Source organism: Rhinatrema bivittatum, chromosome 7 (genome assembly GCF_901001135.1).
Source record: "Rhinatrema bivittatum chromosome 7, aRhiBiv1.1, whole genome shotgun sequence".
Taxonomy (NCBI): Eukaryota; Metazoa; Chordata; class Amphibia; order Gymnophiona; family Rhinatrematidae; genus Rhinatrema; species Rhinatrema bivittatum.
The window spans coordinates 121,549,414-121,564,264 of NC_042621.1; the positions used below are offsets into that span (position 1 = coordinate 121,549,414).

General features: G+C 43.5%; 2 protein-coding genes across 3 annotated transcripts in view; one reads left to right on the forward strand and one right to left on the reverse strand.

Moving 5' to 3' along the window:
• LRRC20 (leucine rich repeat containing 20) overlaps positions 1–14,851 on the reverse strand; it is a 384,326-nt gene that overhangs the window by 123,127 nt on the left and 246,348 nt on the right. The gene's annotated exons all lie outside the window — the stretch shown is intronic.
• LOC115095421 (ropporin-1-like) overlaps positions 1–14,851 on the forward strand; it is a 62,018-nt gene that overhangs the window by 17,183 nt on the left and 29,984 nt on the right. Inside the window, exon 4 of the mRNA XM_029609043.1 lies at positions 11,517–11,634. Within this exon, the coding sequence (XP_029464903.1) occupies positions 11,517–11,634 (118 nt within the window). The remainder of the gene's footprint in view (positions 1–11,516; positions 11,635–14,851) is intronic.

Here is a 14,851-nt window from a genome sequence, read left to right on the forward strand (position 1 = left end):
TAGTAAATAGACAAGCTTATGCAGAGGAATGTAAAGGACATAATATAGAAATCCTCTCTCCTGACACTTTCACAACTATTTACTGAGGGGTGTTTCTGCATATGGGAAGTTCAAGGAGAAATTTGAACTTCAAGGCTTCCTACTGTCTGTTTTTACAGTTGAGAATGTTTGCATTAGCAAAGGATAATAATGAAGAATACTTATTCCCTACTTTGGTGGCTAAAATGGTTTATGGAATTAATATTTCTAAGAGACAGATAAGCTTGAATATACAAAGCCCTTTATAAACCCGAGGATGTAATGAGCTTGATAATAAAAGCTTGGGAAAAAGATTGGCGAGAGTAGGAGGACAGGAAGCAAATTATAGGAGAGGTGTGGAAGTCTTCAGTTTCTGCAAATATAGTTGATCAACAATGTCATATTCTACAGAGGACTTACCTCACTTCAATAAGACTATACGATATTGATAGCACTAACTTGAAAAAATGCTGGAGAGACTATGGAAGTTCAATTGAAGTGCTAACTAGAACACAAATTTCAGATGATCTGAAAATGTACATATTATATTTATACCAGAAACTATACAGGGTGAGGTCTAATCCAGAAATTATGCTTTGTTGGAAGTAAAACTATTTTAAGTATCTGGAAATGTATGTCTTTTCCTACACTGAAGGATTAGTTTGCAGCTGTGGGTAAGATAGTGGAAATGGAGATACTGTCAAGAAAAGGTTATGGGTGGCTCAGACAAGGTGCAGAAGTTTTGGGAACCTTTTTTAAGATTCTTGAAAGATCAAAGGAATTCTATGGACTGAAACCTTTTAGTATAATTCAAACTTTTATGAGAGTTTGTGTTGCGCTGGAGGTGGATCCTTGGGCTGAGGTGAGGTTGACACAACCTGTGGCAAGGGCCCACGGGTCCCCACCATCATCAGGTGGAGTGGGCTGAAGCTAGAGACCACTGGAGCTTCACCTATACCAGCCCACGTTCCCCTCGGGTTGAGCCTTTGGGTGCCAGGGCCGGCAGGACTTAGGCGGGCCTCGAGATAGGAAGATGAAGATAGCTGGGGCTTCACTGCTGGTCCCTGGGGCTTCACGGCTGGGTCCGAGGGTTTCTTGGGCGACAGCTGTGAAAACAAAGAAGATGACATAAATATGAATGCTAAGAAGTGCACATGTACTGCTTGGCATAAGATGTACACTTTGCATCAATCCATCAATGTGAGTATCTTATGCCAAAATATGTGGACATCTGTAGCAGACTGACTTGACATTTACAGGTGATGTGAACTTACTGGCTCTGGCTTGCGTTGTGTCCAGGTCCTCGTCCATCCCCTCAAAAACATTTGGTCCCAGCCACTGAATGAACACTCCTCCATGGGTGTGAGGACTATTGGACAAGGGGCTCCTCCTCCCGTCTGACGCTGGTACCTGTTGTGGTTCGCCTTGTTTTTCAGCTGGGCCTTTACGTTGTAGTAGCAGTGGGCCACCTGCTCTCTGGTCCTCTTCATTACGCAGCACTGGGATATGGCTTGGGCGATGGTGTGCCATATCTGGCCCTTGGCTGCCCTGGACATCTTTGCCAAACTTGTTTAGTTTATGTTTAGTTTAGTTTATTGTTGTTTATATACCGATGACTCAGACTAACCATCACACCAGTTTACAAGTTAGGGTACAAGAAATACAATAATTCATAAAAGAGTAACAGCTAAAATTACACAGTATAAAATCATAAATAGCTGTTAAGAACAAAATATAAGTTTCTACTTAGAACTGTAAAATTAACTATAAAATGTATACAATAAATTTAAAACTAATATAAAATATTTAAAATATTGGTAGCCTTTGTATGCGCAAAGTCAAGTCCAATCTGCTCCCTGGCAGCCAGATGAGCAGATTGCGACTTCTACTTCTGGAGAGGCAGTGTCACTCTCCTGACTCTCGCTCCCACCTCCTGCCCCCCCCCTCCTTCCTCCCCCTGCCTGCCTGCCAACATCCCTGACGTCTGTCTATCTCTATCCTGCTGTCCTCCTCCTGCCACACTCGCCTATCTATTCCCTTTCCCCTCCCTGCCTCTCTATCTCCATGCCTTCCAAGTCCATCATCTCCACCACTCCACACTCCTTCAAATTGCATTCCTCTGTACTCCTCCATCCAGGTTTTAAGTTCCTTTTTGAAGGTTTTTAGGTCTGGTTGAGTTCTTAGTTCCATTGGGAGGGTGTTCCAGAGTTTGGGGATGCCGAGGGATATGGCTCTTTCATGGGTTGAGGTTAGTTGTTTGGAGTGCGTAGGTGGGATTTTCAGAAGGCCTTTGTTGGTTGAGCGGAGGTTTCGTTTCGTTTTCCTAAACCAATGGTCATAACTGGGGTTCTCAGAACTTAACCATTGAGCTAGAACTTTTTGTTTCCCCACCGCTCCAGCTTTGGCAATAAATGAGCATGTGGGGGCGGGAAGTGGCACTGGTATGGAATTGTCGACCCCGAAAAGCCAAAGATTGGGGTCTGGTGGGAGTAGGATTTTCAGCGTCTTGGAACAGAAATGACAAACAAGAACATTTATTGTGAAACTACTGTTTTGCCATACCAACATATGGAACGTTGGAAAGAATTACATAAAAGGGTTCAGTGTCTGTACAACTATCTGTAGGCAAAATAATTCTTCAAAGAAGGGACAGAAAGTAACCAAATTTGGCATGTAGGAAGAAAATGGAAATCTCTCAGATGAGTTAAAAAACCATAAACAACAAGTCAGTATATTTGGAGTACAAATCCTTCCAATAAAACCCCACTTTCTATGGGAGACTGTAGAATGTTGGCATCTGCTCCATTACAAAAGCCCCCTCCCCCTGCAGCTTGATCCAGAGAAAGAAAAGCAGACAGGCAGACGAAAAAAAAAGTTGAAACAGCCACAGATCCCCCCACACACATGCCCCTAAACCCAAAAATATCCACTCCCACAGACTCATTTCATACCTGCATACCTTCCTCCCATATCTACCCTCTCCTCTTCACACACACTCATTTAGCCAAAACCCCTCTCTTCCAAACACAGCCACAAATGTACATCCTTACCAGTTCCCCCACATATACCCCCTACTTACATACCACCCATCACTCTCACACACCTGTTCCATACTGCAATCATTTTTTCATATCTCTGAAATTATTTATTTTAAAAAATGCTTTACTATGGGATGGAGTTAGATGCTGTGGAATGCTGGTGATACGTATGCCCTTCTAACCCTTTTCTCACGCACGCACACACACACACACACACACACACACTAACAGACACACACACACACTAACAGACACAGAAGGACCCTATAGACAAACACCCACAGAGATTTTTCTTTTCTTTTGAGTGAAAACACAAAGGTTTGGATATATTGCAACAAGTGGAAAATCTGTGGAATTCAGAGTAAAAAAAAAACCCTTTTTTTGGGGGGGGGGGGGGGTTCTGAGGTCTCCATATTCTACGCCAGCCTTATTGAGAAACAGTGGAACATTTTATGTTTTATTCTGCAGAGCTAGTTGTTCTCTGTTCTCTAAGTTGTTATCTTAGAAGTAGGTTTATTTTTAGGGAGGCTTTAAACAGTAGCCATCACGTAGGGCTAGCAGTGCCTCTTACTGCAAATGTATTTGCAATGACACCCAACATGATATGGTTGATGAAACCTAGAATGGATGAAAAAGGGGAGTTGCTTAAGTATTTGGACTTAGTTACATGAGGCAATAAAGTGATTGGACCAACTGTATGATAACCAAAAGAATGATGCATTGACTGGTTCTATGCTCTGCTATTGATGAATTAGAAGATATTAGCCCCTGTCTAATCTGTACTGTACAAGGTCAGAAGGAGAGAGCAACTTGCCAATGCCATATAGTTAGTTTTTCTAAATAAATGAAAAGAAGAAAAGAAACAGAAGATGGAAGTGTTGGTTTCTTTCAAGCAGAATTGCTTTTATTTACTAGATAAGTTAGACAAACTGAAAGTTGCTCGATGGAAATGAATAATTCCAGGTTCCTCTGACAGCTGCAATTAAGCTGCCAGGGTCTTTTTAGACCATAAATCCAACAAATCCTTAATGAGTCAAAATATGTACTCAATATGTAATGCAATAATCACACCACCCTCTTCTGCATATCCGTGTTGGCCAGCATTCCCAAAGCCATGTCTCTGCATATTTTCCCTAAAATCTTCTCTGAGTTTTTGCTGAATTTGTTCTCGAGAAATACATTATCGTGGTGCCAGCACAGGAGTATAATTATGATGATGATGATAAGCCCAGCAACCCCCTGATTAATTTTCATCTGTACTGGTAGAAATAGCTAAGGCAAAAGAATTTTCAAAAACTTCACTTATTTCTCTTCAAAAGTAAAATTAAATTCTGAAGTATCAAGTAGAAAAGGTTTACACTGTGAGAGAGTGTACCCAAAAAGGAATATAGTATTCTTTTTTTTTTTTTTTTTTTTTTTTTACAGGGGCATTCTCTCAGCCCCACACTTCTCTCATGGTTGCATAGCATCAATAGCGTACGTTTTCCACAAGATCCTTCTCTTGCTTTCACATATATGTACCACTCATCATAAAGTGTTGACAGTGTACACCTTACACAACTTTTCTCCCTTCATCTCATTTATGGCAGATGTAGGAAGTCATGGCTATGCACAGCCCCCTTAGAAATGACAGCCACTGGTTGTACATACTTCAAAACTGGCAGGTAGTATGAGACCCATCAACATGTGAAATCCACCAATTTTGAGCCATAATCCATTACACCACTAATTCTAAAACAAGGATATGTTTTCAAACAAGGGAAATTGGATTTAGACAGCAACCAATGAGGGCACCATCTTTTATGGTCTGCAGAACTGATATGCATGGGGGTAACATGCACAGAACAGCTGTTACTACCCTTAACAGAAGGCGTGGGATTTCTCCCCTTAACTAATAAGTCTTGATGATGCAATTATAACATCACTCTCTGCTTTGATGATGGGGGTGGGGGTGGAAGGAAAGAGGAATTTGGATTCAGAGACAACCAATAGGAGCCATGACTTTTTTTTTTTTTTTTTACAGTCTGGGGTATTGATGCGCAGACATTAAGGAAAAAACACAGGACTGCTTCTTTGGCCAAGTCCATAAGCAAAGCACATCAAGCAATAATGACTGATACATGGGGGTAATCTGCACTGCATGGCAAATACTACCATGGGAAGCTTGCTGGGCAGACTGGATGGACCATTGGTCCTTTTCTGCTGTCATGTCTGTGTTTCTATGGGTATGCCTTCCCAATCTAAAAGTAGAACAATTAGATTTATTATTAGAAGCAATTTCTATGTTGTCACTGCAAGGATTTCAACTTGTATGTGGATGATACATTTCACGTGTTGGCCCAGGTCTTTATTTCTTTTCTTGGTGATTGAGATCTTTTACAGTTGGTGGTGTTATATGACTTGGAGGCAGTAAACGTTATTCAAGAGTTGGATTATTCCTATAGTAAAATTGACCCTGAGTTGTTTAGATCTTACCTGCTTTAGTGGTCCTTGAGGGAGACTGCTGCTAATTGTTATTTGGTTGAATTTTTCAAAGCCAAGTAAATTTTATGACAATAGGATTTGAGCAGCTAGTAATTATACACAAACTTTTTACAATGGCCAGGCACATAGGTGGTAGCGATATCATGCCCAAAGGATTCTTACTTTAAGTTACAAGAAGCTGATTGCTTTGCAACATACTTTTAAACTAAAATACTAGGGGCTGGATTTTAAAAAGGTTACGCGTGCCGGGCCTATTTTAAAAAGGCCCGGCGATGCGTGTAAGTCCCGGGACTTTACAAAAGGGGTGGTCCGGGGGCAGGGCCGGAGGCCTCCAACAGATCGGCCATTGCCGATCTGTTGCAGGATCGTGTGCCGGCAGGCTGTCTGTGCGCGCAACTTGTGCCTGCCCAGAGGCAGGCGCACAAGGTAAAATAAAAATTTTGAGGGGTGTTATAGAGTAGGGCTAGAGGGAGGAAAGGTTAGGGGAAGGGGTGGGAAGGTCAGGTTAGGGGGGAGGGAACGGGAGAAGGCAGCGCTGACTCCGGATTTTATAACTAGCGCGCGCCTACGTGCACAAGTTATAAAATCGGATGTACATGTGTGCGTGCTGGGTAGCGCGCACACATATACGCCCGCGCTCTACCTTTTAAAATCTACCCCTAGATCTTCAATTTGATTTCTTAGGGATTGATTCCTCATTCGAGTGGAATTGCTCTATCAATATAGACAGAAAATAAAATGTTATCATAGTTTGATACTTTTAATCTCCCTGATCTAAGATGTGATATGCAAAAATGAAGCTTACTACTAATTTGACTGATTCCTGGAAAAAATCTTCCAGATGAGTTGCTTGTTTATGTACTAGAGAACACCTCACTAGTTGAAGACTAGTGGGAGCACTGAGAGGAGAGGATCACCTTACTGGTGGCTGGAAAGAATCAGTAAGTACTGCTTGGAGAAATTTTTAAAACTTAAAAGTATTGGGGAGAAGTAAACTATTGGGGGTACATTATTTAGTGTGTTTTGTTTTAAATAGGTAGTCAGAAAGTCAGGCAACAAACAGAAGTTTGTGTCAGGGCTGGTCCTCTCTCTACTCAACAATGAGCTTGGCACTATCAAGCTGGCTTCAAAATCTATAGGAATACTCTTGGATTCAGACTTTGGCATGACATCTCAAATCATTCATGCATTTCAGACTGCGTTTGTCAAATTGAGATTAGCTTGTAACTCTGTCCGTGTTTAGACCAACAACTATTTAGAGCTGTAGTCCAGAAAACAATGATCTTACACTTGGAATACTGCAACTATTTGTATGTTGGCCTCCCAGAGAGGCTCACCCACAAGTAGCAGAAGGTCTGAAATATTTCCCCAAGAGCCAACCTTGGTTGCCCCAGAGGGACACCTGTCTTCTCCTTACTCATAACGCTGCTTTGGCTCTCAATACAACTGTGAGCCCAATTTAGACTAATGTTTGGTGTTTCATACATTGAGGACAAATAGTCCTCTATACCGTAAAGAGAAGCTGGAATGGCATACTCTAACTTGTTGTCTGTGGTCCAGTCAAGCAGAGTTACTTCAAATACCAACATATAAGGAGGTGGAGAGATCCCTCCTATGAGACAGGTTGTTCTTTCTAACAAGACCCGTCTCCTTGACGCTCTAAGACAAGGAATTTTTAGAAACACTTAAAAACATTTCTCTTTTCTAAGGCTTAACCAATTCTACAGAGATTTTACATGTTCCTGGAGCTGTCAGAAATGATCGTTGTCTGGGCTTTGCATAATAGTTGATAAATTCCTGTCTAGATTGGATGTCTGAATTAAGGTTGTCACAGCTTCTAATTGTGTTTTTTTAATTGGTCAGTAGTTTCTTTTTAGGTTAGTATTTATTTGTAATGTTAGGATGCATATTTCCTTTGTTTATATTATTGGTGTATGTTTGTATGTAGCCTTGGATAACTTTCAAAAGGATGAAGAGACGGTATATTTATTTATTTATTTATTTAGCGTTTTTTTTTTATATACCGAGGTATAGCAGAGTTGCCTTCACTCCAGTTTATATAAGTATTTCAAATAAATAAACATATGAGTAACCAGAACAGAATTATCTCAGTTTCAGAAAAAAGGTGAAGGCATAGCTCTTTCCATTATAAGACATGCCTCTGAGTAGCTGTGGGGAAGGGTTTAGCTGGGATGGGCAGAATGATAACGTCGTTGTTAATAATTTTACTGTTAAAGTGAGGGGGCCATTTTATTTTTAATGAGTAAGAAGGAGTGTTATATTGATTGTAATTTTATAATTATGAACCATTCTGGCCAGATCTGGTATCTGTTGTGAGTCATTAATTAATTAATTAATTAATTAATTAATTAATTAATTGCAGGTTGCATTACAATGATGGAGTTTGTTTAGAAAGCTGAAACTATTAAAACAGCTGTAAACTGTTTAAAGTTCTTTTCTCTCTCACTCCAAGACATAGACATGTTGTCAATATATTGGTAATATTAAAAGATGTTGAGATATCCAACAGCTGTACGTTAAAGCCCAAATCATAGAGGTCTGCAATCTACTGGAAAGTCACTGGGAGCCACTGTTCTATCGTAACGGTTCAAGTACTATATTATAGTCACTTTCTGTTCAGTTGCTTATTTTTACTAGTCCTTTTTCTGAGGAGATATTACTCACTCCCTTTCTCATGTTGTAACAAATATGAAAATCCCTATAAAAAAAGCCCTGTTTCAGATTCCTGCTGCATCTTGTTCTTGAGTATATTGGAACAAGCTCCCTCTAAAAGAGTCGTAATATGGTTTAAGATTCTCTTCCCCTTACAGGTTTGATCAAAACACCACCACCATCACTGTAATGCAGCCTTGCTTACTCTTAGCTAATTCTGTACTGACATGATGAAGGGAGCATCTCTCTCATATCACAAACATACAAGTCAGTCCAAAAACAAAAACAGGTAGCACCTACTACTTGTTGTTGATCTTCAGAGTCAGGAAAATAATTGAAATTTCATGACAGTCAGAAAATTACAGAGAAGCACGGATATTATGGGATTTGCTTATTTATAGAGCCCTCAGTTCTACAGTAACCACAGTTATAGCTGCATATTAAACCCGGTATGCAACTTAGCTTTGGAAATGAAGCGCCTAGACCTGGATTCATCAATAGGCCTGTGATTAGGATGGCAAAAATCTGGGAGTGGCAGGACCTGATAAAGGGATTTGCCGCCTCTCCCCACTGTGCGGAATCTCTCTCTCAGCCTAGAAGAGCCCTCTGATTCCTGCTCCAGCCTCCCTCCCATCTCAGGCAACATGCATAGATCAGACTGTTGTCTTTGACTGTGCTGATGTTTTATAAAATGGTGCATGTTTCATTGTATCCTGCCCCAAACATTTTGTTTTTTTTGGAAGAGTGGGTAATAAATACTTTTTAAATGAGTGAGGCTGGAGCAGACAGCACAAAAGAAGAGCTGATCTACTCCTTAACGCAGCCCATCCCCTCCTGTCCTGTGTAAGGAACGGAAGGAGAGGATGGGATTGGAGCAGACAGAGCAAGTGGAACACAGCTGTCGAATGCCCCTTAACAAGAAACTGGTAAGGCATTTATTTATTGGAGTTGGCTCATCATTGATCCTGTAAGAGTCAACTAGTATGGCATAGCCCCTTGGCTCTTCCATTTCTGTGTGCTTGCTTGCATGGTTGGTACCCGTTGTAAGGATAACAGGATCTCAGTTACACTCATGCTTGTTTTTGCAGGATTGTTCTCGGTATGGGGGGAGGGGCAGGGAAGGAAAGGCTTATGTTTTTGTAGTTTAATTATGAAAAATCTCAGCGTGGGCCCCTATGGGTTCGAGCTTTGAGTCTTTTAGTCATAATTATCAACACATCTGGCTGCTGTTCAACATCCCATTCCCCTCCAAATGTAGCTGCTGGCAGGCTGCATCTCCCCCCATTCCCTCCCCTCCTTTTGTGGCCTGTGTGGGCCGAAGACCTAAGTCCTGCCGGCCACCCTCCCCACTCCTCATTCCCCCTGGCGATACTGCCACAGCAGCTGATCTAAGTTGACAGGAGGAGGAGGAGGAGAGCATCAACAGTGTCCAGGCTGTGTCCACCTCTTCCTCCTAGGGCCCAACTGCTGCTATGAACCACAAGGGACACCAAAAGCAGGAGTCAGGCTTCAGGCCGGCAGGGGAGGGCACAACCTGAGGCACTACCATGGCTCTCCTCCTCCTGACAGCCCGGATCGGCGGGCACTGACAGAATTATGAGTTATGGATAAGGGGGGAATTTATAAGAGTGGGGATAATGAGGAGGTAATGAGAGAGGATTATTGTAGTGGCGGGGGGGGGGGGGGGTGACAGATTATTGGTGAAATGAGAGGGGATTTAGCTGGAGAGTAAAGACAGGCTGAAGAAGGAAAGGAAGAACATTTCGGGGGTAGTTAGGGAAAGGCTGAGAGGAAGATCATGGGGGGTAAGGAATAAGAGAGGATCAGTGGGAGATGTGTGTCTATGTGTGAGAAAGAGGGGAATGGGTGAGGGTGAGGGGAGAAAGTGCATGCACATGTAAGACAGGGGGGATAAGGTGCTCTGTGTGTGTATGCAAGACTGAGTGGAAACCTAGAGAAGGGATGGGAATGCAAGGGGGAGCGGGATCACAGCAGAGGTAGGAACACTTCTGCTGCCACCTCCCCCCCGCCCGCCCACACACTCACTGCAATTCAGATCCACCCCCCCCTCCCTTGATTTTGGATTCTGTCCCCCAGATCCTGGAACCTCCCTTCCTTGCTACCGCTCCCTTCTCCCAATACCCTGGAACTTCCCATCCCCAACTCCTGATGCTAGATTCTGCTTCCTCTGATTCCCTCTTACCCCCCCCCCCCCCCCATATCCTTTCCTTAATCATGGAACCTCTCTCCCTCTCCGCCACTTCTTATCCTCCCTCCTTTCTCAGTCTTCCCCATCTTCCATACTCTCTCCTTTTTCCCCACCCATTCCTGGTGCTTCTCCCTCTCCTCCTCCCAATTTCTTTCCTCTCCTTTCTCCATCCCTAATATTCTGCCCCCTCCTCATCCCCCAGATCTCCCCCACCTCATGCTAGTACTCGAGATCCCTTTGCCTCGCCCAATAAAAACAAAATAAATTATACAAACACAAACAAGGGTGGAAAACTGTTTTTATAATATAATATAACAGATGGAAATGTTTGCCAATGTACTTCAGGATTTCCAAGTCTTGCCGCTGAATCTACCCTTGAGCTGCCACAGGAAACTGAGAAGCTGTAGCTTAGACCCTCTGCTCCCTGACCTTCTGGGGGGGAGGGGGGGCAGAAAAGAGATGGGAGTGGGGAACTGACAACACCAACAGCGCTCAGGAGCAGCAAAAACCTAAATCTGTCACTGATAGCATCACAGTGGTAGTGGCGCCGCAACAGTAGAACAAGCTGTTATTATTAGTATGTGAGAAAGCAGGGCCGACTTCTATCGAGGCTCCTGCATTTCAGATCACCCGGGACTATAAGGAGGAAGTGGTAGAGGACGCTCCAGTAGCAGAGGCAGAAGGAATAAAGGGAGGTTGAAGTCAGGCAGTTGTGCAAGATGGCTGCATATTGCCGAGACTCAAGTCTCCCTGTCCCTCCCTCCCTCCCTCTCCAATCCCTCGGTATTGCCTGAAGTGCAGGTGGCCCTATGGCAGTAATGAGGTAAGTCTCCTCCGCAGTTAACCGTCTGAGGTCCAGTAACAGATGCAATCCGATAACGTAATGAGGCAATGAGGAAAGCACAGAAGGTTCCAATTAGTACTGGAAGAATGAAGGAGCAAATAAGATACCCAATGGGACAAAAATAGACCACTAAATTAACAACTAAGGATTTATATTTTTTTTTTTACATCTCTTTCATTAAACAAAATGATAGAAAGCATTAAAGTTTGCAGCATGAATTCATTAAGATATGTCCTGTATTTCTATCCAGGTACTTTACAGCCCTGCAAAACGGAGAACCACTACCAATCAAGGAACAGCCAGAAAGAATAAGTCTCTCAGACTGGGCAGTGCTCACCCCAGAACTGCTAAAAGTCCTTCACACAAAAGTAAGGGTGCTTCAAATTCTTACACTGGGGCCGATGCAATACAGCCGAGTGCACTGTATAACCCGCAGTTGGACGCGGGTTGTATAGGCGTTAACTAATCCCCTTTTGCAGCCGACAGTGGACCTCTCTCGGGCGCACGCTGTCAAGGAAGTGTTAGGGTCGCCCAATCGCCCCTAGTGCCTTTTTGACAGCGCGAGCCCTAATTTAAATATTGCATCTCGCCCCCAGGAGAGGTGCCTGAGGTAATGTTAGGAAAGCGGGCGCTGAACGCTCAGTGCCCGCTTTCAGCACAACATTTTTGCATCAGCCTCATAGTGCACTCTAAACAGGGAATACAGATACGAGATGAACCTCTCAGCCACTGCTATTTCATAATCAACAGGTTACAGAGATACTCATCCCTTGTACAAAATCTTTCCATTTCATAGCAGACTGGTTACAGAGACATTAATCCTTCTTCAGAGTCACTGGTGTTTCACAACAGATTTCCTGTCATGTACAATGATGCCCACTGGCTGCAATAAAACCAGCCATGTGTTGGACTAGACCACTAGAGACTGACTCATCTGTAACTGATACTATATCTAAACAGAAGTGATCTTCTATAAAAGATCTAAGTGATTCTAAAAATTCTACCATGAAATTGCTTCTATGAAATCTGGAATGAAACAATAAGGCCATTATGGAAGGGATGAGTATTTCTGTGACATGAACTACCATAGCGTACAGTAATGTAGATAAAGGCCAAATTGGCCCATCCAGTCTTTCTGAACTACACTGCTAAGGTTAAATCTCAGGCTGCCAGCTGTCTGATCACTTGTAGGATATTGCTCGTTATCCAAGTCAGTTTTTGTTTCTTCCTCCTTCATTTTCTACCATTTTGGGTAGATGACCATACAAGTTCCCATGCTTAGGTCAACACCCAGCAGCCCCTCCTAGCCACTTATCTTACCACAAAAGCTTTGTAATAATAGAAACAGCCATCAAAACTAGCAAGGCTGTTGCCTGACATGCGGGTGCCTAGGTCACCATGGCCTTGCTGGATGATAACCTGGCCATTGCCAACCTACTAACACTGACCTGTGGTTGGATTCTGGGGAACTGTAGCCTGTTGGTGGCCTGCAGCGTCACTAGCTTCATGTCTTGTGTTTTTAATTTTGTTGTGTCTTATTTCAGTGATTTATGCAACTTCTTATAATCTATCTTGCACAATTTTATTGAGAAATATTTTACATAAATTGTTTGTACTTTGTTTATCCTTGCCTTGTTTCTCCTTATCTCTCCCCTTGCCTCTGCTCTTAAGGCTGAAGGGTAAGTGGTGGTATGGAACAAATTGATAGGGAATGGTTATTTATCTTTTGAATAGCAGTAGGACTAGGGGACGCTCCATGAAACTAACTGGTAACAGGTTTATGTTGTGTTCACGGAGGAAAATGTGGACCCCATGCCCGAAGAGGAGTTGGTGCTACCTGTGAGGGTAAACCCCCACAGGTCCCTACCGGCGGGAGGCAAGGCTGAACTGATGCAGGGGCCGGCTAGAGCTTCGTCAATACCAACCCGTTCCCCGCAGGTTGAGCCCTTGGGTGCGTGGGGCTGGCTGGTCTTAGGTGAACCCCTGTGAAGATGGTGGAATCGCAGCTGGAAGAAATGATGACAGTCAGCCCAAGGTCGGAAGCCAGAGAGTCGCCGATAGCCAGTCCGGGGTCAGAAGCCAGAAGATCCATCTGAAGGAACTAGAGGATGGGACAGGAGCAAGACTCGGAAGGCAGGAACAGGAACCACAGTACCAACAAAGCACAGAAGACCTCACTGAAGTGAAGCAGACTTATTGCCAAGTTGAGGAATAGGAAGAGGAGGCTCCTATAAGTAGTTCCTGACCCCTGACATCATCCAGGAAGCTGAGTGGCGATAATCGGTGCTGGCCCTTTAAGAATGTGCAGGAGGCACGGCCGCGCGCCTAGGGATGGCCCTGCCCGACGTGGGCTGCAGGAAGTGTTGGCCTGCGGCCTAATGCCACAAAGAGGAGGCCGGAGGTTGTCTCTCCCACTGTGGAGCACGGCACTGGTTCGGCAGCAGGAGCTGCGAAGAAGGAGGCGGCCAGAGGCTTGGCCAGGGATATCTCCCTGCCGTCGCGCGGATGCTGACGGCGGTCCCGGTGCTTGGGGGGGCGGTAAGAGTAGCCGGCTGCGGCCCCCTGTGGCCGGGGAATCTAAGTTTAGAACAAATTTAAGAATATTTTTTCAGTCAATGCACAACTAAATTAAGACATTTATTACTGGTGGATCCTGTTAAGGCTAATAGCATAGATGGGTTTAAAATAGATTTGGACAAGTTTCTGGAGGAGAAGTCCATTAAAAATTATTAGCCAGGTAGATGTAGGATCACCACGTTTTATCTGTGAGAGTGAGTAACAGGGATGGGATCAACCTATTAGGACTTGCCAGGCACTTTCAAGTGACCCAGACTGGCCACTGTTGGAGACAGGCTGCTGGGCTCAATGGGTCTGGCCCAGCATGGCACTTCTTATGTTCTTATCAATGCCATTTTCCACTGAAGATCCATCGCTGCCTTCTTCTGTAAATACTGAACAAAAGAACTTAAGATATTCACCTTTGCCAGTTCTCAGCATCAATCTCATTTTCTCTTTTTATGTTATCTGGTTTTTCACTTCTTCCCTCATATATCAAAGAAGACTGTATCTCCTCCTTTTATCAACATTTTCTTGTCTATTTGGGCCTTTGCTCTTCTAACTATTCTCCCTACCTCCCAGCGAAGTAGTGGAGATGTTCCTGGGAAAGGGGTTAGGTGGGGGGGGGGGGGGGGGGACAGCAGCAACGTACGTAGTCTTGCATTTTCAAAACTACAAATGTTATTTGACCTGGAAAAAGTATCTATAGAACAAGAAAGGGCAAATTTCTGCAAGTTCTTTTTCCCACAACAGTTCTGAAAGAAGTATGCTTGAATCTGCCCTTCAGAAACTGGTGCATAGCCTGCAGGTAAAAGTACCCGTGATCTCTGTGCTTATGTGGGTAGATATGAAAATTGCCCCATTAAAGCCTAATGAGCAAACAAAACCAGGGTCTGATGTAATTAGCAGGGTTGTGCTAAAAGTAGCACCTATCTGCATATAAATGTTGGAGTATCATATGCAAATAAGTCTTTAATGGGCACATGGTAAAAAATTTGATATATTCATCTCCACCTGCTGTTTTCCATG